Source organism: Callospermophilus lateralis, chromosome 11 (assembly GCF_048772815.1).
Source record: "Callospermophilus lateralis isolate mCalLat2 chromosome 11, mCalLat2.hap1, whole genome shotgun sequence".
NCBI lineage: Eukaryota > Metazoa > Chordata > Mammalia > Rodentia > Sciuridae > Callospermophilus > Callospermophilus lateralis.
In genome coordinates this window covers 68949083-68975133 of record NC_135315.1, presented here as the reverse complement: position 1 = coordinate 68975133, position 26051 = coordinate 68949083, and the positions used below count along the sequence as shown (strand labels likewise).

The 26051-nt window shown below is 35.2% G+C and overlaps 1 protein-coding gene and 1 pseudogene across 1 annotated transcript in view; one reads left to right on the top strand and one right to left on the bottom strand.

Annotated features, from left to right (window-relative positions):
* The window catches only part of LOC143410585 (asparaginyl-tRNA synthetase-like), a 73865-nt gene extending 48138 nt beyond the window's left edge, over nucleotides 1-25727 (bottom strand). Inside the window, exons 1-5 of the mRNA XM_076871432.1 lie at nucleotides 25523-25727; nucleotides 22083-22192; nucleotides 19167-19287; nucleotides 14840-14980; nucleotides 7931-8011 (exon numbers count right to left, since the gene is read on the bottom strand). Coding sequence (XP_076727547.1) covers nucleotides 7931-8011; nucleotides 14840-14980; nucleotides 19167-19287; nucleotides 22083-22192; nucleotides 25523-25663 — 594 coding nt within the window. The 5' untranslated portion in view covers nucleotides 25664-25727. The remainder of the gene's footprint in view (nucleotides 1-7930; nucleotides 8012-14839; nucleotides 14981-19166; nucleotides 19288-22082; nucleotides 22193-25522) is intronic.
* LOC143409721 (apelin receptor early endogenous ligand pseudogene) lies at nucleotides 16091-16252 on the top strand (annotated as a pseudogene).
* Nucleotides 25728-26051: the final 324 nt, after the last annotated feature.

Genomic DNA, 26051 nt, shown 5'->3' with positions numbered 1-26051 from the left:
CAAAGGTACTAATAATATCCCTGTTCTTAAGTTCAATACTGGTATAGGTATGCACTCTAAACTGTCTACACAGTTTGCATTATTTGAGAGATCTACAATATTTAATACAAATGAATTAAGCATTAATAATAGGTTACTTGTGCAAAACAAAACAAAAACCAAACCAAACAAAAACAGTACTGTATAGTGGCTGCCATCAGTAGGCTGAGTAAATGTTATCTTTTCTCCCTTGGGAATATAAAAGGCTATGTGTAAAGAGTGACCCAAAAGAAAGAGCAAGGAAGCTTTATTTCAGTGAGGCACTCATTCTTCAGAGTTGTCTGTTATCTATTTACTCTACAGACAATAGACTTTGTTTAAAATACAGTTGTGCCCTTTACTGCATGGCTTTTGACAAGTTTTTCTGAACCTTGTTTCCTCATCTAAAACAACAATGATAATCCATCAATGAATATTTATGGAGCACCTATAGCACCTACCAGTATACTAGGTATGATGTATAAGGAAAACATATTGTTTCTGCTCCCCCAGAAGGACAAATAATTCCTACTTCAAAGGCTTGCTGCAGAGATCACATACTATCTATCTGTAAAATAAAGGAACTTGACATGGTACCTAAAATATATTTGGTATTTAATAAATGTTACTTTTCTTTCTTTTTTTCTCCTTGAGTTATGACAGCTAATAAGCTCCTTCTGTTTAGTGGTACACACACACACACACACATACACATTATATATTATTACATATTATGTATGATATGTATAATATACATACACATGAGTGAAGCAACACAAATGATAGCAAAATTATATGCAAGTATTACTTGACTTAATAACATACTATACCAATGTTGGATATTGCTATTAGCTTAGGTCTATTCTCAGGTTAAATGTTGGTGTCTAAATAAAATAAGAAGTACTTTAAAATTATGAACCCAAGGATAAATAGATTCAGATTTCATAGTATCTTTTATATTTATAAGGATTTGACTTAAAATATATCCTTGTAATGCTCACAGTTTGGTTTTAATATGGCTAGCTTTCACATTCACATTGTTTGGGTGACATTTTCTATAGTAGGATCTTGTTTTTCTCTTAAAAATATAAATTCACATTGTTGAGAGGGAAAATGGAAATAACTTTGTAAATCAAAGAGCATTAGCACAGTACTTTTTACAAAAAAAAAAAAAGGAGGCTTAACAAATAGTTATAGGATGAATCAATCCTATAATTTTAGTCCAGTTGTGTGGCTGAATCATTTTAAGAATGTACTCCACTTGGTGAATATGTGGAATGGAAGAAATAGTTCAGTCTTTGGAAAGAAGTAGCCCTAGGCTCTATCAGTTCACAATCTGAGGCTTTTTTCTCTTTTAGCTGCGGTGTTAAATCACAAGATTCTCACTTCACAGAGGAACTGGCAAAAACACAACATGGTCAGGAGCACAATAGCTTCTTGAGTCAGTTCTTTTTTCAGTGTCCTAGAAAACAAACTTGCTTCTCTGAATCCAGTGTGGTATTTTCTTTTCCTGTTTTAATTAAATTTTTTAAAATTAAAAAATAATAGGGCTGGGGATATAGTTCAGGTAGTAGAGCACTTGCGGTGCATGCAGAATGCCTTGGGTTCAATCCCCAACACCACAAAAATAAATAAATAAATAAAATTAAAAAGTAACATATCAAATTAAAATTGAGAAAAATTTAAAAAACTGGTAACATACTCTGAAAGCTGATTCATTAAATAACCCCTTCATGTATTACTGGCAGTAATAAAAACTAGTACAACCTCTATTAAGAACAAATTGTCAATCAAAATATAAAATACATATCTCTTCTGAGTAATTACTTTTAGAACCCTATAACTATATTTACTCATGTGCAAATTGAGTATATATAATAATATTCAATGCAGCATTACTGATAATATTAAAAGAATGGAAACAAAATTCCATGAGTAAAAGAATATGGTCAATGCATTAAAACACATGTCTTGATACACTGGAACAAAACACACCCTTGGAAGGAGCAATAGGAATTACTGATAAATAAAAAAAGGAAGGCCTAGAGTGTTGTAATTAGTAAGCTACCATATATGTAATAAATAAAGATATGAAAATATTTGTATATCTTTGTGTAAGCAAACAATATATCTGGATGACTAAATAAGAAATGGTTAACAATGATTACTTACAGGAGGAACAGGACAGCTGGGAATTGGGAAGAGAGGAATCTGACATTTCACTTTGTGCTTTTTTTCCTCACTTTTGAATTGTGTACCTTATACATATATAATCTTTTTTAAAAGTAATATATGAATAGGATAAAAAATTCAAAGAATATAAAAGAGCAGACCCCATGCCCCAAGGTTAATGTAATTGAGAGTCTATCTTCCTCAACATGTTCAAGGGTTAGGCATTTTTCACATGTAGAATCTGAACCTCTTTAGCAGAAACAGACATCTCAACAGGATTGAAAATGACTAATCTTAAAGTTGAAAGTTCTGCAAAACTAAAACAGTCTTTAGAAATTATTAATTAGCTCATCACAGTGGCACACGTGTGTGATCCCAGTGATTTGGGAGGCTGAGGCAGGAGGATTCCAAGTTCAAGGCCAGACACGTGGGTGGGGTGGGGGAGATATCAATCAGTAAGTACTTATATATTATATATTCTAGGAAGCACTCAGCTTTTCCCCCAAAGAAGCATATATAAAATCTAGATGGGGAAACAAAGTGATGAATAAGAAACATTTTGAAAAACAATGGAATCTTAAAACAGGCCACTGTGACTGAATACAAGAGTACAACAGGAGTTGGAGATAAAGAGTTTAATGTTAGCTGAAAAAAGTGGTTTATTTGTTTTGTTTTTCTCAGAAGAGGTCTGACTTGTGTTAGCCTACATATCATCTAAAAAGTTTTTAAGAGTGTAAGGCCCAGTACAGGGGAGGGGTGGGGGGAAGTTTAAAAGAAAATGGGTTAGAATAATTAAAAAGTGAAAACATCAAGCAGAATCCAAAACATGATATGTTCCATAAAATTTACAACAACCCAAATTCCTGAGGGGTGGTAACTTCTTACTATCATTTCTAGAATGCACACTCGTTTAGAAAGGAGAAATGCTAGTGTTTACATCAGCCTGATCTTGTATACTATTTTCCTTATTTTTAATTAGCTCTTTGAAATTTTCATACATATCAACCACTTAAACCTTACAACCTATAAATACAGTGTTATTTACATTTTGCAAGTGAGGAAATTGAGGATCCTGGTAGTAAAAATAAGTCAAAAAATGACTAGTCTTTTTGTTTGCATGTGTGGGGAGGTGGGAGATTGAATTCAGGGGCACTCAACTCAACCATTAAGCAATATTCCTAGCCCTGTTTTTGTATTTTATTTAGAGAGAGGGCCTTGTCTTAAAGCCTTGCTTTCACTGTGTGTGGCTTTGAACTTGTGATCCTCCTGCTTCAGCCTCCAGAGTTGCTGGGGTAACAGGTATGTGCCACCTCACCTGGCTCAAAAACTGACTAGTTTTTTTGACCCATTAATTTCTGGTATGTTTGTGTGGGAAGCTTCTTAGACCCATTCCTCTGTGAAACTGGTAAAAGTTTTTAAACTTGATAAAGACTAAGGTGTCTGCTTTGTTTGAGCCAGAGCCCATTCCCTCCTAATCCCCTCACAGCATGGCATGACAGAAACTCCACTCCAGGATGATATAGCCAAGAACAAAGGTTCTGTTTACGCCAATCCCAGGTGGAAGGCTCTGTTCCCCAGACCATGCATGGGCTATGGTTTCCAGGCCAGCAGAGGCAAGCCCAAGAGACCTGGGGCTGCTGTCACCCCCTCCACTGAGTATTCAGTTTCTAAATCAAGATGTCACGCAGAGAATCATCCATTGTCCATGTTTCTAGCATTAGAGCTCTGGCTCTAAGATTTTGCCTGGGCAGGGTATCAGGCCATAAAATAGAGGTTGGATCTCTCCTCAAAGGCACTGACTTTATTTGCAAAAGAGTGTGGAAAACTTCTCTAACTGAAGGGTACTCTCCAACACTGGTGATTTGGTAAAAGGTAATCAGAGATTGGCAGATCCGTTGGAGATAAAGGTTAAACTGTAGATCTATCGGTGTGCCAGAGACATACTGGAAAAGCTAGAAGAGCGCTTTCAAGGTCACAATAAATCCCACACACTGATTTTGAAAACTATCCCCTTAAAGGAGTTTGAAATTGACTGGATCAGTTTGAGATAAAGTTTCATGCTCTAGGACACTGTTAAAACATTGGAGCAATCACACTACATGTGGTCAGGGGAAGAAACAGCCAAAGGAAACCCTATCCAAAGAAGTGCCATCTCTGGGTGACTGTGGGCACACCAAGCCTGTGCCTGAGGGCAACATTACAGCCTTTACACTGCTGATGGTTGGGGAGACTTGTATGTTCAATACATAAAAATATTCCTGTGACTCAATCAACAACAAAAAGACAAAGGACCCAATTTAAAAAATGCGCAAAGTACTTGGATATTTCTCCAAAGAAGATATATAAATGGTCAATGTGAAAAGATGCTCAACACCCTTAGTCATTAGGCAAATGTAAATCAAAACCACAGTGGGATACCACTTTGCATTCATTAGGATGACTATAAACCAAAGACATAAAAGATAACAAGCATAAGCAATGATACAACGAAATTAGAACCCTCATATGCTGCTGGTGGGAATGTAAAATGGTATAGCCTCCTTGGAAAATAGTTTGGAAATTTTTCAAAATGTTGAACACAGTTACCATATTACCCCTAAATTTCTTCCAAAACAAACGAGATAATGTTTATCTCCATCCATAGAATCTTTTCATAAATGTTCTCAGCAGTATTACTCTCGTAACAGGTAAAATGTAGTTCACCACAAATGTCCATTAACTGATAAATGGATTAAAAAAATAGGACATCCCCACAATGAAATGCCAGTTTGATATAGAAAGGAATGAAGAAAGGAAACACAAACAACATGGATGAACCTCAAAAACTGTGTTAAATCAGAGATGTCAGATACAAAAGACCATATGTCATATGAATCCATTTATATGAGATGTTCCAGAAGAGGCAAATCTATAGAAAGTAGCATTGTGGTCAGAGCTGGGAGTAAGAATGAGAAGAGACTGCTAATAAATACATTGGTTTATTTCGGAGTGATGAAAATGCCTTCAAGTTAGAAAGTGGTGAATGGCTGCACCACTTTCTGGATATACTAAAAACCAGGGAGTGGTATAGATATAAGTGGGTAAATGTTATAGTATGTAAAACATGTCTCAAAACATTTTTTTTCCTTAAACAACAACAACCAACCAACCAACCAACAACAACAACAACAAAAACCCCAAACTGCTCCATAACCTCATTCTTAAAGCTAGCCACCTTTATTTTCTATAATTTGCCAATATGAACCTTCAAATCTGTTCACTCAGAGTCTAATAAAACCCCTTCAGCTCAACTTAACTTTCCAATTCTTCTCACATTGTTCCCCTTACTGGGAATACCTTCCCTAAGATATAGTTAAATCACATGTTCATTTTGAAGATTTTCCTGACCAACTCAATTCTCCCTGACAATATTTTGCTATAGATTTCATATCATTTATAATTGGTAACACTGTAACCTCAAATATATGTAGTCTCCCCTATTCCTCATCAACTTCTTTTTTTTTTTTTTTTTTTTTTTGAGGCAGGGTGGTACTGGGGATTGAACCCAGGACACTCAACCACTGAACTATGTCCCCAGCTCTTTTTGAGACAGGGACTTCTTGCTAAATTGTCCAGACTGGCCTTGAACCTGCCTCAGCCTTCCAAATAGCTGGTATTACAACTGTGCACCACCACACCTGGTAGAGAAGCAAGAATTCAAGAATTTAAATACAAAAGTTCCACTTTTTCAGACCTACTTCCTAAAAAGTGGTTGCCAACATTCATACCCCTATGCCTCTACTAGTAGCCAGGAGGAAATTAAGAATGAATCTTGTAAGGACACAGGTGTGTAAGGTGTATGAGGTGAGAATAAGAAAAAATACTGCTTACAAAGGCAGAGCAAAAGGTGAGTCTTGGTATCTAAACTTCTGAAAGCAACAAAGATGGCAGGCCATACATAACACAAAAGTCACAGATGCTGAAATCTGATCTAGACCCTGACTATAGTAGGATCAATGAATTCAAGAGCATGTCTTTCTAGTACTCTAATCCCATTATGTAAAATTCCTCTCTCTGGCCCTGAAATGATATGAACTTCATTTTTCATTTATTTAGCTTCAGAAATATATTTTTCTCTCTTTCTATTCATATTTATGCAGTAACTTTCCTTTGGTTGTTTAGCAACCAAAATACACAAACTGTAATCACTCAGATCTACTTAGATTTTCCTGGTAGTATAGAAATTATCTCCCAATTTATCATTATTTAAGTTTGTTTAATTTGGGTCTCTTTTAAAATTCCCTTATTATTTGTAAAAACTCCTTGAAATTACACTTTTGCTTCTCTGTTTTTTAATATTCCATAGTTTAGATGAAAGGATCATGAAATGCATTTAAGGTTAAGTAATTTTTCTTCACTTCAATATTCACAAAGAGAAAATAAACACCTAGAAAATAATGTTTTTTACAATACACTATTATTTTGTCATTTGCTAACTTCTTTGAACTCATATATAGATGCTAACACTTCCACTTTAAACATTCAACAGGTTTTTTAATTCTGCTTTTTCCAGAAGGTTAACTGCCATCCAGATTTCTTCAAGTATGAAGAAAGACAACATTTGATTACTATTCCTAATAATAATGACTTCAATACGTCAGAACAACTGTTTCCAATGAAAACTTTGTTCAAAAATATAAAGAGAAAGCATGGTTATCAAGAGCCAGAAAGCCCTAACACTGAGAAAGCAGTTATATACACATCTTGTCAGCTAATAAAATCAACCGAATGTTTAAAGAACCACCTTGATATTTACTAGAGTTAAAAAATTCAGCAAATAAAAAACATACAAAAAGCACAACTCATCAATTTAGTTCTCTTTGTCCATCAGTATGTGACTAGCTAATGACTTTTTCAGCTGTAAAACTAATAAATGAAAGGCTTTCAACTGACTAAGAAAAGTTGGAAAAATTTTTTTTCCTGCAAGAAGGGCAGGCTGACAGTACCTGACACATAGTAGGAAATCCAAAAATGGTTGTTAAACAAAGAATTAAACTAAAAACCTTAATGGGGTATACACACAAATCATTTCTTATGGAAATGTAATTTTTAAAAAAGAATCTGAAAAAGAAAATGATATTTGTATGTATACTTTTCTATTTTATTTATCTTTTTAAATACTTTTTTTAGTTGTAAGTGGACACAATACCTTCATTTTATTTATTTATATGTGGTGCTGAGGATGGAACCTGGTGCCTCATATATGCTAGGTGAGCATTCTACTGCTGAGCCACAACTCCAGCCCTTTTATCCATCTTTAAAAACATGATTTATGTTCAAGCATCAACTGATGGTTGAATTTGCAGAATATCTTATAATCCTTATTAATCTCTAAATTTCTCTAATTAACCATTTCAGTGGCTTAAGGAAAGCAAGTAGAGTACTAAATTAAAAATTCACTCCTTTTAGTCACAGTATTAGTAATATGGCTAGTGGGATAGGGAGTCAGAGCAGTTGTAATAAATATTAAGAATTCTACAATCAATTTCAGATGCTACCTATGGTCTTCTTATTGAATTTAAAACGGGGTTAGGGATATAGCTCAGTTGGTAGAGTGCTTGCCTTGAATGCAAAATCCCCAGCACTACAAAAATAAATAAATAAATAAGTAAACAAACAAATAAATAAATAAATTGAAACAAACCCTCAGGAGAAAAATATCAAACAACAATATTTTTCCAAGATGGGAAACAGAACTCACCTCAGCTTGGAAAAGCTCTCCAGCCCCCTCACAGTCATTGGATGTAATTATTGGAGTATGAATGTGCACAAAACCACTGTTCTGGAAGGAAAAGAAAAAACACTCTTTTCAATATATCTGCACATGAAAAAATTCCAAGAATATACACTGTGTTGTTATACTATTAAAATGGAACTCTGAGAATGCCACATCAAATCCCCCCAACCTTCCAAATATGAGGTTATTGAAAGATGGTTGAGTATTTTACTATGCACAGAAGCACAAAATTTTTTAGATTTGGAACAGACTTAGAAATTAAGTTCTCCAATATCTTTATTTCAAAGATAAGAAAGCTGAGTACGTGAGAGATTTAGTAAATTGCCAAAAGCCACATAAATAGTCAGTGGCTAAGCCAGGGTTGTAACCCCATGCTCAGGCTCTGTATTGCTATTCCCTCATTTTCTACTTCTCTAAGTTACTGGTGTTGGTTCAACAAACACACATGTACATGCATGCATGTGCATGTGCGCACGCACACGCGCGCACACACACACACACACACACTCACACACACTCAATCAAGGTTAATGCATAGCAATGCTGCCCGTATTATTCAGGGAATACAAAGCAATCAATATGAAGTTCAGTTATGTGGGAATAAAACCTCAACGGTGATAAACCATCCAAAAGAAAAATTAAGGCTAATAGGGACTAAAGAAATGCACAGCAAGAGAGGCAGAAATGACTAGTGGGAAGTCTCTGTCATTCGATCCATGGCACAATGCACTGCATGTAGCACAGACAGTGTACTTCCTTGGCCTGAAGAGTATTCTGAGCAGCATCAAGTCCATCCATCACCAAGGCGCCCAACGGCAGTTCTTCCCATCAAAACTGAGACTATTTCCATTAGTAAACCACAAAAGCTGTTGCTAGTAGGACTGAAATAACCCATCAACTTCAAGGCTACACTTCTTTCATTGTGACTATGTATGAAGGCAAAGGTTATAGTCAGTATAGATGTAGAAGGTAGCTAAAAATAAATTTGTAATACAAAGCCAGAATAGCATGTGTTTAACGCAAAATTCTAGCCTTGAAATCAATACAATACACTCACATCTATGCTAGATTCTGCCTATCACCAGTAGAATATAACAACTCCAGGCATTGTCAGGGATCTCCCAAATATGAACTTTTATAATTATATTAAGCCAATGACTTATGATATAGGCTGATTAAATAGTCAAGCTATAAATTAAGCCCCAGAAAGTATTCAAATATGTACTTAACCTGAGAGCAATGTGCCTAGAAGTGCTGCACAGAGCACATTATAGAGAACCATGGAAATACAATCAAAAACATTATTTCATAAAATTTTTATCTCCTAGTAGCCAAGAATTATGAACATGAATCATTTATTCCACATGAATGTAAGCAACTATGAGCATGAGTGGAGTAAACAAAGAAAGGAAGTGAAAAATTCAAAGGAAATGAGGGTGGGGAAGGGGAGGTAGAGCGAAAGGAGAAAATTTAATGGCTGAATGTAATTATCAAAGTTAGAACTGGTCAAATGCCACCAGGAACAGCACTGTAAACCTGAGGTCAATAATTATGGGATTCAAAACAAAAGTCACACAGGAGTAGGAACCATTTTTAATACTTAACGTCAAACCTTTACAAAATGGGTCACTATAGCTTTTTAAGCTTTAATGCTGCTAGCAAAGCTTATCAAAGTCTCTAACATTACCAAAGAGCTATGCATGAGAATACAAAGGAAGAACAATAAAGCAGTGTACACAAAGTCCAAAAAAGAGAAAGTGGGAGGAAAAACAGATAAAATGAAAGTCAAGAGCAAGGAAAGGAGGAATGTTGTCAGTATCTGCTCCAGAGAGGCTACCAGTATTAGGTACTTATACCACTCCAGAGCAAAGAGGTTTCTAAATAGAGGTATGAAGGCCAGAAAAGGAGCCAAAAGTGGAAGTAAATGCTTTACCCAATTGTTAGACTCCACCTGCCACCTCCAGATTGAAACAATTTGATACACATTCTAGAAACAGGTATTTTAAAAGGTTCTGAGTATCCAAAAACTACAAAATTCATATACTAAGGCCCATACACATCACTCAGAAAACTAGTGGATATTTTCCCTTTACACTTAACTGAAATAAATATCATTATTTAATCACCATCAACAGAAATGTGACAGTAATTGTTAGACACTAGCATGCCACTGGCAACAAAAATCAACAGCAAGAGGAGTCCAAAAAAACCCATTAACAAAAAAAACAAACATAAAAACCAGTCACAGGCACTCCAAAACACAGGCCATCCAACACAGGGGTTTAAAACCACTCCACTCCATGGCAGGCTCTGAAGGACTGCCATCCAGAGGAGACAAGCCCTGAAAGGCACAGCAGTCTTTTACTGCTTCATTTGAAAAAGATAAGCAAGCATGCAATCCATTCTAGGAACACTTAGAAAAAATGGGCCCAAAGAGAAAAACTTCAGTTATTTGAAAAATTTGGCTCTTCTAAATGACTCATTTTGAGGATCATAGACAGCCAAGTTTTAGCACATGGCATGTGTGTCAATTTCATGAACAAACCAAGTTAAATACAAAATATTTTCAATACTAAAACAAAAGATAACTCTAGATTTTCAAAACATCCTAACTTAAAGTACCTCTCAAGTTTCTATTTCTTCCTACATTTCTCAATTTTTATTGATAAATTTGAAATGTATGAAAATTTTATATTTTAAAGCTTAATATCTTTTAGGGAATTTAAAGTAGAAGAAACTGCACCAAATAGATGATATGTAATTATTATTTTATATGTCTTAGAGCGCTACAAGTGACTACTTTAAACAAGTCAATTCTAAATGTCTCACATACAAGTGGATAACATAGAATGACACATCAGGATTATATTTTTCAGGGCATAACAATTAAAAAATGCATTTATAGCACTCAAAAAGTATCTACCTTTATAACTATCACCAATAGTGTTAAAATTCAAATTATTTTCAAGCACTTTTCTTACTTTACATTTTCTAGTTTTTTCTCTTATTTATTTATATCTATTAAGGCTACAAGTAATAAAGAAATGTACGAAGGAGGTGAAGTCTAACTTGTTAATGGATTGCCAATACTACCACCTTGTGGCCAAAAAAATCCATAAAATTGTTTCAGTATTAAAGCAGGTCCACTTTATCAACTGTTGAAATCTTTATCAACTGTTGAAACACTATATTTTTAGATCTGAACAGATTTTATGTTTGTGTGGTTCAAGCACTACTGAAAAGCCATATAGAAGTTGCATAAGAAAGTCTGAGAGCATATGTAAACAGACCCTTTCAAATTACAATGGGATAACATTGTATAATGTGATTTATTTTTCTTTAAGTAGGTGCCTTAAAGGCATGGTGTTCTTTGTCAGTTTTAACAGAAATTAACTCTGATGGAGCTTCTTATTCTTAACTTTTATGTATTTGTTTTTGGTACTAGGAATTGAACTCAGGGGCACTTAGCCACTGAGCCACATCCCCAGCCCTATTTTATATTTTATTAAGAGACAGGGTCTCTCTGAGTTGCTTAACACCTTGCCCTTGCTGACTCTTGATCCTCCCATCTCAGCCTCCCCAACTGCTGGGATTACAGGCATGTGCCACTGTGCCAGCTTTATGTCTTGATTTTGAGATAGAGTCTCATTAAATTGCTAGGGCCTCGTTAAATTGCTGAGGCTGACTTCAAACTTAAGACTTACCACTGTGCCCAGCTGATGGAGCTTTTTAAAGAGCATGAACTCTCTTGGTGAGCTACAGATGTACTGGGACTTCATGAATTTGGATATAGCCCAGGGGAAGCTTACATTGGTAAGCAACCAGGGGAAATTAGTTGAATCTAAAGAAGGAGCAAGGGCCAAGTTCCAAAACCACATGAAATAACACTGAGTATTCTCTGTGATATCATCCTGGCCTTTTGGTGCCTTCCCACTGACATGAGAGGAGGGGCCCTTCAACTCAACAATTTGTTGACCACATTCCCCTTTGGCTTTCCCAGGTGGAGGGAAATGGTTAAAATGCAGAGGTGAGACAAAATGTCTTCATTCATTACAGCAACCCACTAGAGTAACACCAATAACCCTAAAATTAATGCTTAATATTCACATAATACATATCTATGATCTATGATCAAGATGGAGAAACAGGAATTGAATTCACTTTCCCACTTGAAACAATCATAAAGCAAAAAAAAACAATAAAAATAAAAAGCAACCCAGATGAAACAATGATTTTCACGATACTGGATATAAGACAATAAAAGATACTGATCTGGGGTTGGGGTTGTGGCTCAGTGGTAGAGCGCTTGCCTAGCACATGCGAGGCCCTGGGTTCTATCCTCAGCACCACATAAAAATAAATAAACAAAATAAAGGTATTGTGTACAACTAAAAAAATAAATATTACAAAAAAAAGATACTGATCTCTGAGGGATGGGAAGCGAATGTTGAGCCCTACCAGTCAGCCAGCTTATGATACTGAGCTCTTTCAGGTCACAGCATAGGGAGACAGTGATAAGGTAAAGCCCAGAAGACTCCCTAATTTGAGGAGAGACAGTTGAGACCAATGTGGCTGAAGTTCATGGGACATAGTATCAAAGAAGAGAGAACTGGACAGAGAACTCCAGAGATCTGCAGAGGGTCACCCAGGAGTATTAGGTAGAGAACTGATGAGTGCCTACATGGAGGAAACTATCCAAAACTGGGGAAGGAACTGAAAAATTTAGAGGGAACAGCACACGGTGTTTACATGCTGGCTGGATGTTCTCACAAGCCAGATTAGAAAAACTCAGTTCATAAGGCACTAGGTATAGTACTTCATAACAGGAAATACTTAGTACTAGACTAAACACTGTTCCAAACCTGCTAAACAAATACCAGAAGCAGACCCAAAAGGATCAACAGTTTTCAACTAACAACTGCATACCAGAACAAAGCTCAAGAAGCTTTATAAATATTCAGCACCCAAAGTAAAATTCATTATGTCTGGCATTAATCAGCAGATATGCAAAAAGACAGGAAAATATAAGCCATGAAACTAATCCATCCATCAATCAAAACTAACCCATAGTTGACATGTTAAAATTAAAAGGACATAAAAACGGTTTTCAAATTAAAACTGTATTCCATATGCTCAAAAAGTTAAGTAGACACAAAAGGAATAATAATAATAAAAAAGCCCAAAGTGAATTCTAAATATGAAATGTAGGGGCTGGGGTTGTGGCTCAGCCGTAGAGCGCTGGCCTCGCACATGTGAGACCCTGGGTTCGATCCTCAGCACCACAAAAAAATAAATAAGTGAAATAAAGATATTGTGTCCAACTACAATTAAAAAATAAATATTTAAAAATAAATAAATAAAAATAAATATGAAATGTATAATGTTTCAGAGGAAAAAATACACTGGATAGAAAAAAAGATTAGTAAGCATAAAGAAAAACCAATAGAAACCATCAAAAAGGGAGGGAAAACATCCAAAAGAAATAAACACAGGAAAAAAGGATTTTTTTTTTGAGAGAGAGAGAGAGAGAGAGAGAATTTTAATATTTATTTTTTTTTTTTTTAGTTTTCAGTGGACACAACATCTTTGTTTGTATGTGGTGCTGAGGATCAAACCCGGGCCGCATGCATGCCAGGTGAGCGCGCTACCGCTTGAGCCACATCCCCAGCCCCATGGAAAAAAGGATTTTAAAAAAAGAAAAGTACATCAGTGGGCTATGGATAGCATCAATGCACTAATATATGGATAATTTCAGTTCCCAAAAGAGGAAAGTAACAGAAAAATATTTGTACCAATACTGCTAAAAAAACATAAACAAAACAAAACCAAAAACTTCATGATAAACTTAGGATCGAGGAAATTCAATAAACCCTAAATGAAAAACAAAGAAAACTGCATCAAGGCACATCACAAATTGATTAAAAAAAAAAAAAAACAGTTGTTATGGTTTAGATATGAGGTGTTCGCCAAAAACTCACATGTGAGACAATGCAAGAAAGTTTAGATTGGGCTATGAAAGGCTTAACTAAATTAGTGCATTACCCATTTAAGTGGATTAATGGGGTAATAACTATAGGCAGGTAGGGTGGTGGCTGGAGAAGACAGGTCACTGGTCACATATACAGCTTTGGGGTATATATTTTCTCTGACGAGTAAAGCTCTCTTCGCTTCCTGATTGTCCTGTTTTGAACTGCCTTCTTCTGCCACACCCTCTACCATGATGTTCTGCCTCACCTCTGGCAAAGAGCAATGGAGTTGGCCATCTATGGACCAAGATCTGTGAAACTGTGAACCCCAAGTAAACTTTTCCTCCTCTAACATTTTTCTTGTAAGGTCTTTTAGTCACAGTAGCAAAAAAAGCTGACTAAAACATCAATGATAAAGAAAAAATCTTAAAGTCAGCCAAAGAAAAAAAGACAAGGTGTGCATAGAGAATTAAAGATAAGTATGACATCAGATTTCTCATTGGAAGTAATGCAAACGAGAAGACAGTATCATGGCAACCTTGAAGTATTTAAAGAAAAAAACCTGTCAATGTAGAATTCTGTATCCAGAAAAAGTATCATTTAAAAATGAAGATAAAATAAAGATGTTACAGACACATAAACTTTCAAGGTCATGGATATGCTCATCATCTCAGTTGTGGTGAAGATTTCATAGGTTCATAATTTATCAGATTATATACTTTAAATATTTACAGTATTTATTCCTTAATAAGCTCTTAAACTATATATGTACACCTGTGACATTTGATCCTGAAACAAATAAATAAAGGTACTTGGAACAAACAACAGAACTTTCAGGAAAATGTTCCAGTGTTACAATTATCCAACCTCTTCACAAGACAGAATACCTGGAAGTAAGGTATCTTACCTTAAAAAAGGAATGAATAGCAGCTGTGGCTTCACTGTGAACCCTCAATATAGAACCCAGAGTGTTAGTCCTACACCTAAGGTGAGGATATTGTCTCATGTACTCCAGAGGATGCCTCTCTTTATATTTGGTAGGGAATGCCTGCCAATAAATAAGGAAAAAATTAGAAGCTAAAAAAACAAACAAAAAAACCTGTTTTATAAAACCAGTTTCCAGAGCATTTCCTAAATAGTAGCGCTTCAGAGAAAATAAGATGCTTTCCTCCTTTATTTCTTAATATAACAGATTTATATAGCCCACATAATTTTTACCAGGTAGAAGAATGGTGGGATGGATTCAGAGAGATGTGGGTTTAAAGCCAATTTTAGTATTTATTAGCTAAATTAATTAATATCACTGAGGCTTATCTATTATTTACCAAGTTTCTATCCACTAGCTGTCTGTGACTTCTTACAAATAGAGAGGTTAAGCATATAATTATGCAAAACAATTCACTGTTTGACACACAGGAGTTAAGAATATTGTAGATATTAAAGATTACGTTTTCTACCATTGTACACACACAGCTGGGGTTCAATGTTAAAATCACACAAATGTCTTGAAAACCCACAATCATATCAGCTAGTGCCAATTTATTACTGTTTATCAACATGTCACTGGGTCTAAGAACATGAGGAACAGTCAATAGCTATCTTTCATTTAGCAGAGTACTAAAAATCTACAAAAAAAGTTTAAAGGAACTTAAGGCTCCAACCTGAAATATTTCTCCATGTCCACACTTATATTACAAGATTAAAAAGTCATATCCTTTTAGACAGAAACCAAAGACTCAAAAGAAAGATAATACAAAAGCTGAATAAGAGCTACACATGCACGCTGCTTTAGTCTCGTCTTTTTAGGTCTGGTGCACACACTGATTTTTATAGTACGCAGAAACAAGTACCATGCTTGCCAAGAAGAAAATGTAGCCACAAGAATATAACTGGAATTGTTGGGGGTTCAGAATCCCTAAAGCCTAAATACTTTAAATGACACTGAACTGAAGAAGGGAAGGAGGAGGGAGCCTCTGACCACAGCACAGTGTACCGTAACTGTGTCTGCTGTGATCATTAACCTTTCTGGAAAATGCAGCTGGCAGTTCTCTGAGGTTTGTCATTAGAATGTGAGGACAGAAACACAGATTGCAGAGACTATTTACAGATTGCTTTGTTTACTTTAAGAGCAACTGCTCCACTTGCGTGTGGCAGGAAAATGAGATTTCAACAAATTATTTTGTGTTTTTAAATTTTTATGATGAGTCTCCTTATCAACAGACAGACACCAGCTAATTTGGCCCTGAGAAGAAAACTGCACAGATACAACTGCCTTTAGAGGAGATGTATGCCTCTCCATTCATGAATTCCCTTCCCCTGAGATATAGACTTCTACAGCTGATTTCACTGTGTCTACCAGAAGAAGAGTGGTGAAAGACAGATTTCAACTGCTCCAAAGAGCTGTGTCTATAGGGGGATTGCTTAGGCTTCATCATACAAAAAAGAACTGTCTGAAAGTATGGGGATGATATTTTAGTTCACAAAACTGCCTTCTTGCTGGTTGTAATTAGAGGAAAAACAACGTATTCAAAAGTGATTCCGGTCTGAAGCACAATTATTTGCTTGCATAACAAAAATCTCTCATCTTTTTTTCTATACATTATTATTATTATATTGATGAAAAAGAAAACCATCTTTTTAAGTCTTAGAACTCTCTAAAGGTAAAAACTGCGATAATTAAAATTTTTTTTTTCATATTCCTATGAGTCTCTGAAAGTATTAGTGTTGTATATGTTTGAGTGATTCTTAAAAAAACATAAATGCTAAATCTAAAATCAACTGCATTGTCTTGGTTTTCAGAATAGGAAGAAAATTATTGATTCATTAATTATTTATATTGAGAGAATAAGAAAAAAGCTTAGTTGTTACCAATCTGTGACAGATTTTAGTGTTTATAAAAGTCTGATTTTTATTTTATGAATAATCTCCATTTGAAGTCCTAGAGGAAAGCATAAAGTACTAATTGTAGTCCATGTTATTTTAAAATGTTCATTTCTCAATTTTTTTTCCCCCATCATGCAATTGTAAGAACCCAAAGTTTATTTCCTTGGAGGTTGTTTCATATCCTTGATTATTTTGTATAGATAGTTCCTTAAAAACACTGGTTTAGTTTACATAAAAAATACAGTTATGCAAGTGAAACCCTAACATGGAAATATCTGTATCTAATAGGTGAGTGTTCATCATTCTGATAAGCTTTGCTTAACCTGTGATAGTGAGATTTGCAAACAACAAATCAGAAATTTAGAAATATGATTACCTCAAAAGGAAACTATCCTATCTAGATCTGAATTGTAATGATAACTAGGTGTTCCCAAGTGGTTAAATATGTTATTAATCTCTATTTATTGAAAGAAATTTAGCTTAGTGACATAAAATTTTAAGTTATTTCCAGGTAAAGAGTTTACAAAATCATATCCTGCCTAAAAGTTTTACTTTGTAAACATTATAGACTGAGAGAAGCCATTAACTCATTAAACTTTATTTTGCTAAAATAAAAGTTTGGTATTCATATGCAAAAAATTTGACATAGAAAAATCTGACAATATCATGGAGTTTCTTTGCCTATAAAAGTTTATTTAAAAGTGTCTTTGGGATAGAAAGTACTTAATAAGGTTCTGAAATTAAATTTATACATAAACAAAATGTCTTATCTCATTATTTAAACTAGATACTAATGGAGAACTCCTAAATAATTTTCTGGATGAATTATAATTCCTTTCCACAAATGCATCTGACTAGAAACATAAACTATTGTCAATTTTATTTATGTTTAAAATAAAATCATTTGTATACCATGCATAAAAAATACTTTTACAATTCAGAAACATCTTATTCAATAAAGCCTATATTTTTTCAAGTATAAATTCTCATATGCAAAGAAAAACAGCTAAGAAACAGCCTTAGTAATGTAATTAATGGCTATAGATTTCTGGTTCTAATAATTACTTAATAAAACAGTTGGTGACTTGAAAAAAAGAAAAAAAAAAAAACAAGGCAAGGAGAAGGTAACAACAGCAACAGAAGCCAAGGGAGAATAATTCAAGAACAATAAAACACATAGTAAATTTTAAATAATCATAGATCCTTCTAAGAAAGCAAAAGCAAAAATATTTACCTTTTCTATTCCTCTCGATTTCTAAATTATTTCACAATTTTTCAATTGTAATTTCTTGGAAAATAATTCAGAAGGACATTTTAAAAGAAAATTAGTGCATTTTCTTTCTTACTTCCTTACATTTGATTTTTCCTATTATTCTAAAATACCAAAATAAATTTAAATGATGCAATTTTCTTAAAATTTCTCATTTTTTGCATATTGAACATTTGAAGGTAATTATGGCAAAGACAGGAGGAGTCAAATAGCTAGAATATAAATTTCAGATGTGCCACCAATTTTACCAGGGTGGGCCTTATTTTCTCCATCTTTGTAAATTTAAAGAACTGGATTGATGACTTTTTATTTTATTCCCTCTAACCTCTTTACCAGGCTTATATATATAAAGCACTAACACAGTCTTCAAAAACAAGTATAAACATGCATTAATATAGAATTTCTTGTCTGTTCAGCACTACAACATTCCAGGTCAGCACTATCAGTAGAACTTTCTGTGAAAAACGGGAATGTTCTCTACTTATGCTGTCCAATACGGTAGACTATAGTAACATTTGAACATTTCCTCCCCTTTCCCATCCCTCCTTCCTCCTTCTCAATCTCAGTCTTCTACTCCACCTAGAGAGGTCTTTCCATCTTCTAAGATCATCTTCAATTTCTTTCTTCAGTGTTCTATAGTTTTCATTGTAGAGATCTTCCATCTCCTTGGTTAGATCAATTCCCAAGTATTTTATCTTTTAAGGTCATTGTGAATGAAATGGTTTTTCCGATTTCTTTCTCAGCAAATTCACTGTTTCCTTTTAAAATGCCACTGAAGAACTGGACTTCTTATCCCTGGTATGGGCTATATCCAGCATTGTAGATGACTAGACATGCTTATAAAAGCTGTGAGGTTCAACTGTGACAGGCACTAAAGATGCACAGATTAATGCTCAGCTCTCATAAGACTAAGTCATCTTTGTAATACTTTTACTACTATCTCTACAGGATCTATGCCCTGTTTCAATTATCAGGGAAGCATAACTGAAAAATGTTCTAAGTACCATCTTTCCAATAATCCCACTTAAAACAGATTGTTATTATTTTAAATTAAGCCTAAATAGCCTGAACAAAAGCATACCTTGGCATCACAATTTCCAAAAACTTCAATTTTTTCTGCCTTCAGTTCCACATTTTGCCTTTTGGAAGGGCTTTGTACCAGCTGCCCGAGAACTTCTACAGAACTCCCAAAAGTCAATTCTCTATAATAACAAAGAAATCAAGATATTATTATATATAACTTTTCTTTTAATAAAAATCTTGCTATTAAGTATAACTTTTGTCTTAATATAAATCTTGCTATTAGAACATTCATGATAGAGTACTTACCTTCAAGTGAGTTAAAGAATCTTCAAAGTTTATGGATGCTCTGTGGTATACCCAAATCTTAAAAATGAATTCCATACATTTTTAAATGGGAATAAAGAAATTGAGGATTTACATATAGCTATTTAGAATTAAGAAGTTATATAATTATCTGTATCAAATGTAAGTTGGTCAAAATGCTTTATAACATATTGTAGATTACATGTAAGGTCTGATGAAATCCAAATCAGATCTGTAGTTCTGTTGATAATTCCCTGGTTTTGAGAACACACTATAGCAACATGTTATCCTTGGGAAAGCCAGGTAAAAATTACATGAGACTACTTCTAAGACAATTAAAAGTACATGTACTTTTTCTACAATGTATTTTTTAAAATTAATCAAGTTATTTACTTTAATTTACCCAGCTGATGGTCTTGAGCACACAGACCACCTTCAGGGTAGTAAGTCTATGTTCTAGTGCAAGTTTATCCACAAATTTATTGTATGACTCTTAGAGAAAGTGATGAACACTCATTTGTTTTAAGAATTATCTATTAAGAAGGAGAGTGAACTAAGTGATTATGTATCTATTCCAGTTCTAACATTTCATAATTACAATAAATATGATAAATGCTCTGGTATGGCTCTGCATTGTGGATGACTGGGCATGCTTATAAAGCTGTGATAAACTGTATTAAAAATAAATTAAAACCTTAATAAACTGTATTAAAATATAATACAATAAATACAATAAACTGTATCAAACTAAATTTATCAGGAAATTCCCCAGTTTTGTTTGCTGGCTATATTTAATATTTTAAAATTTATTTTTTAAAATCTTCCCCTTGCTCATCTATTATCCATCCTTGACTGGTGCTTTCCACACATAGAGAGACCAAATTCCCTGTGGTACATTTATATATGCACATATGTGATTTTGTTAAATCATTCTGCATTTCCTCCCCTTTCCCATCCCTCCTTCCTCCTTCTCAATCTCGGTCTTCTACTCCACCTAGAGAGGTCTTTCCATCTTCTAAGGTCATCTTTAATTTCTTTCTTCAGTGTTATATAGTTTTCATTGTAGAGATTTTCCATCTCCTTGGTTAGATCAATTCCCAAGTATTTTATCTTTTAAGGTCATTGTGAATGAAATGGTTTTTCCGATTTCTTTCTCAGCAAAATCACTGTTTCCTTTTAAAATGTATTCATATATAATTTATATAACTAAGATTGTCCACCATTACATCAAGGAGAGAAAACCTGATAAATCTTTCACCAAACCTGAAAGTGTTTTAAGACGCTCTGACTTCACATATGCACTAATTGATATGATGAATTTTCTCCTGGGGGCCACTGAGAATATCTCAAAGAGGTGGGTAGTCATCCTCCAGAATCTCTAAAATTTAGATACTATTAGACATACCCATTTAATTGCCATATTGATATATGTTATCAAAAAAATTACAAACTTTTCACATCAGAACAATTTTATTGTCTCAGACCCATGAGCCTATTCAATATGTGGAATTAATCCTAACCATGTTTGGAATACCAAAGCACTCTTATTTTAACAAATTAGTATAATATTCTATTCTTCATAACTTATACCCTAACATGAAAATGGTGTTAGTTTTGTTGGGCACCATGACACATGCCTGTAATCCAAGCTATTGGGGAAGCCGATGCAGGAAGAGTGCAAATTCAAGGCCAGCCAAGGCAAATTAACTAGACCTCACCTCAAAATAAAAATAAATATATAAAAAGGGTTTGGAATAGCCAGGTGCAGTGGTACATGCCTATAATCCCAGTGACTCAGGAGGCTAAGGCAGGAGGATCACAAGTTCAAGGCCAGTCTCAGAAACTTCGTGAGACCCTCAGCAACTCACTGTTTCACAATAAAAAATAAAAAGGACTGGGGATGTAGCTCAGTGGTGAAGCTCCCCTGGGTCCAATCCCTAGTATCAAAAAAATAAATAAATAAAATAAAATAAAAAATAAAGAAAAGTCAGGGATTCAGCTCAGTGGTAGTGGGCCCCAGTACTAGGAGGAAAAAAAATTGTGTTAGTTTTAACATCTGACAACAAAATCATATAAATTTCTTCAATTTATCCAACAAATAATAATTGGTAACTTTGTCAGCACTGTGTCAGAAGCTGAGAACACAAAAACAAATGAAATACCATTCATAATTTCAAGGAGTTCTTAGTCAAAGAAGCAATCCAATAATAATTCAGTTGATTACCATCTGATAAATACATTTCAGGACAGAGCTGGGCACAGAATGTATGGGACCAAAGAGGAGAGTCACCTACCACAGTCAAGGGGTGGGAACATATAATGATGGCTAAACTGGATTGGAAAGACAGGGAAGAAGAGGTTTATTAGGCAGAGTGGCAACAAGACTAGAAGCCTGAATGTAAAAAGGAGCAGAACAGCTTAGAGGAGCTGCAAGAAGAGAAGGAAAACAGATGGAAAGTAGAGGCAGGGGATACAGGCATGTGAAGATGTTAGAGAAAGAGAAGCCTGAGCTAAGGATACTGACTCCAAGTATTTGGACTTTCTTCAAAGCTATTTTTCATAGATGTGTTTAGGAAGATAGGTCAAAGGGGCAATGTGAATATTGGATTAGAGAAGCGGGGAACAGTAGAGAAGAAGAAAAAATCAAAGGACTCAAAACTTAACAACTTACCTATTGTCAAAGTTTGAATCGGCAACAACCTGAAGGCTTTCCAAAGACGACCCATCATTTACATGTAGGAACAAGACTTCCTTCTGGGATCGGACTGATCGAACCCATCCCTAAAGAAGAGAAAGATTTCTATATGTGAGCTTAAAATACTTAAAACATTCTATATTTTCTTTATACATACAAAGAAAGCTAAATGAAAGAAAAAAATCAATCTTGCCTTAACATTATCAGCTGCGTAAAATGAACTGCTTTCAGTTTACCAATATGTACAAATAATTTTAAATGGTTTTTCTTATAGGGAAATACACCCTTTGCCATTCTACCTTTTGTTCTGTTTTGTTAATGAAGCTCATCATTTTCAACTTTTGCCAAATATTCATCAAGTTGATGTATGTAATTTATATAACCAATCTCTTCAATATTAGCTTTTCTAATGACAATGACAAATAACAAGGTTTACATCTTGGTGCCTTTTCCCTTTTATCAAATTCCCAGATTATGTAATATAGACTAGAAATATCTCTATAGGATTTTTATTCTTTCACAAAGTACCAAACAAACAAACAAAAAAAAAAAAACTCCCCCAAATGTCTCATTATAAACACATATTAAGTAATATACAAACATTCAAAGACAGTCTTAATTTAAATGACAGGTACATCAGAGTATGAGAGATGCTTTTAAGTAGGCCAGTAACATTAAAACAGCTCTCAGATATGCCAAAATTAAATTTAACTACTATAGGAGTTAGGAGGGAATAACTAGTTTTCTAGTAGACACCAAACAATTGTGAAGTGTCCCACAAATGTAAAGTAAATGAATACAGGTTGACATTAATGCTTAGGAAAAGCAAGAGCTGATTCTAACCAGAAAAACTATTGACCATTCTCTGTTGTAGCCATGACCTACAGATGCTTTTATTAAAGCTCTCTATCACTTACTTGCATATCCATAATGCTTTAAGGGAAAGAAAACTGTTTACTTATTTTGAAGTGATTGCCAAGTACACAGCTGAAATTCTGCAAATGTTTTACTACCGCCATATAGTGTCTCATTCCTTCACATAATAGCTCTAAGGATTGTCATACCCATTTTACAAGCAAGAAAACTGAGACTCAGAGAAAGTAACTTGTTGAAGATTGCTGGTAAGGGTTAGACTTGAACCCAAGTCTATTTGATTAGAAAGCCCTTGATCTTTGTGAGGGCTCCATAGAATGAAGTATAAATTGTCACCGCCTCATGCACAAGGTACTTCACCTCGTCACACTTTCCCAAAGGCACCTGCATTTTGGGCATGCTCAATCAACAGTACTTTCCAAAGCACTGCTCTCTTCTTTTTTACTCGTTAGTAAAATTCAACATTCATTAAGCACTTTTTAATGTGCAAAGTTCTTTATAAATATTATGCTATTTAATTATCGCAAGAAGTAAATGACATGGTTATATTTATCTTTTTAAAATTTATTTTTAGTCGTAGATGGACATAATGCCTTTATTTACTTATTTTTATGTCGTGTTGAGGATTGAGCCCAGTGCCTCACTGTGCTGGGCAGGCACTCTACCACTGAGCTACAACCCCAGCCCTATAATTATCTTTTTTTGGAAATGAAGAAACATTTAGAGAAGTTAAAACACAAGTTCAGCTGGGATTCAAATACAAGTTATACTTCAAGTTTATGTTCTTATCAATGAACTTTTCTGGAATGCTATTTCTACCCCATTCCCAGTTCCTCTGTTTGGGGGACACATCCTTGTACAATTTCCACTCCATCCTAGATTATTCTATCTGGGGAATACATCCTTCAGGACATAGTTCAAATGTCACTCCATATAAGAAGTCTTCCTTACCTACTCATAGGAGGAATTCTATCTCTGTTTTCTCATAGCTTCTTATGTTGATCATTAATAATAATCACACTGCTGAAGACTAGGTCTGTCCAGCAGAAACATAATGTGAGCTACATTAGTGATTTTCAAGTTTTTAGGGGCCACATTAAAAGTAAAAAAAAAAAAAAAAGATGAAGTTAATAATTTATTTTATTAACCAATTATGTCCAAAATACTATCAACATGAAATCAATATTTAAATATATTGAAGCCAAACATGGTGGCACATGTCTGTCTATAATCCCTGCTACTCAAGAGGCTGATGCAGGAGGATCACAAGTTCAAGGCCAACCTGGGCAAATTAATTTTTTAAAAACGGTTGGTGTATCAGTGGTAGAGTGCCTGCATAGCTTGTGTGAAGCCCTGAATTGAATTCCCAGTACTGCAAACAAATAAATAAAAAACACAAGCCCCACAGATGTACATACATAGATAGACACACATGCACACATGTGTGTTTAGAGAGAGAAAAATAGAGATTTTTGCAATCTTTTTTGTTCTTCAAAATTATTATGTATTTTAAACTTACAACATATCTCAATTCAGGCTCATCACATTTCAAGTGCTCGAAGCCACAAGTGGTTGATATCTACCATATTAGATGGTAAGCACTAAATTCTGTTCTTTCCATCTTTGATTTCTCTTTTGACCAGCACACAAAAGGTGTCATTTATACATTCTAAATTAACTGATAAATGCAATTTTTTGAATTGGATCATGGAAAGAATATGAAACCCAATAAATGTATGGAGGAGCAGATCATAATAACAGCAAGGATATATGATGATATCAAAACCACTGTTATCAATGCGTTTTAGTAATCTAATGAAAAGTAATCAACTACCTTGCTTAAACTGCTCTTTTAAGAAGTGAAGGAAATAATAGTGGCTAACATTTATTGACTGTGGGCTACTCTTTATAGTCCCATAAAGTAGAGACTATTATCTGTTTTCATAAAAAGAAACTTAAGTTTTAAGTGCTTAACATGCTCATAATTAAGTTACTTAGTGGGAGAGCTTTAAACTTACACACGTTCACCCCAGGGCTCTTTCTAACTGCTACATTCCACTCTTTCTCCTAATTTATTAAACATAAATTACACGCAGGCTCAATTTTAGGCACTAAGGTGGCTAAAAGCTGAATCAAAGCCTCAATTTATTAGAACGAATATTTACTGCCAGTCACGTCAACATCAAGTCAGGTAAGACAAAGTTTCTCCCCTCAAGGGGCCAGGGCAAGGCAACCACTATATGCCCGCGGATATCAGGAGATGTAAAAAGAGAAAGGGGCCTTGTTCGCTTACACTTTCCTGAATGAATAACAAGTTTACAGGTATCTTGAAAACCAAGTTCACAGTCATTACAGCAGTTTTGCAAAAAGTAACGGCAGGTATCCAAGGAAATGGAGAAATAAGAACTCGCGCTATACCTATACTTTCTAACTTTTCTTTGCTGGTCGTTCTGTCTGACCCAACAACACAAAGTAACGCTAGGAGTGGATGTGCCACATAAGTCCCTAAAGAAAGAAAAAAAAATCCCTTTCCCCACACCCACCTGAACTTTAACGCGCTCCCCACTCGCGTTCTGGGACCCGAGAGCGTCCCGTACGCTCAGTCTGGCGAAAGGCCTAAGCCTGGGGCAGGGAGCAGTGGAGCAGGAGCGCAGGGCTCGAAGCAGACACCGGGCCCGGAGCATCTCGCGGCCGCCCCAGGTCACCACGGGACCAGCCCCGGCCACAGCGGGTTCGGATCCTGCCGGCAACGGCCCTCCTTCTCAGCTGTTCCCCTATACACTGTCGCAGCCCTGTCCTCAGGCGCTGCAGCCCCCAGCTCTACAAAACGACAGTCTCTGTTCCCCACTTCCAGGCACACTCAGCAAGTGCCAAAACCAAACCGCGCGCCTGGGCGGACCACGCGACCCACTGCCGCGCACTACTAGCAAAAGTACACCCCTCCCCTGCAATCTACGCTTCCACTGGCCCTACGTTACCACGTCAACGTCGCCTGTGTCATCACGTTAAGAAGACTAAAATGGAGCATGCGTACTTGTGTGCTCGACTAAGGAGGCGGGGCGGAGGTGAGGG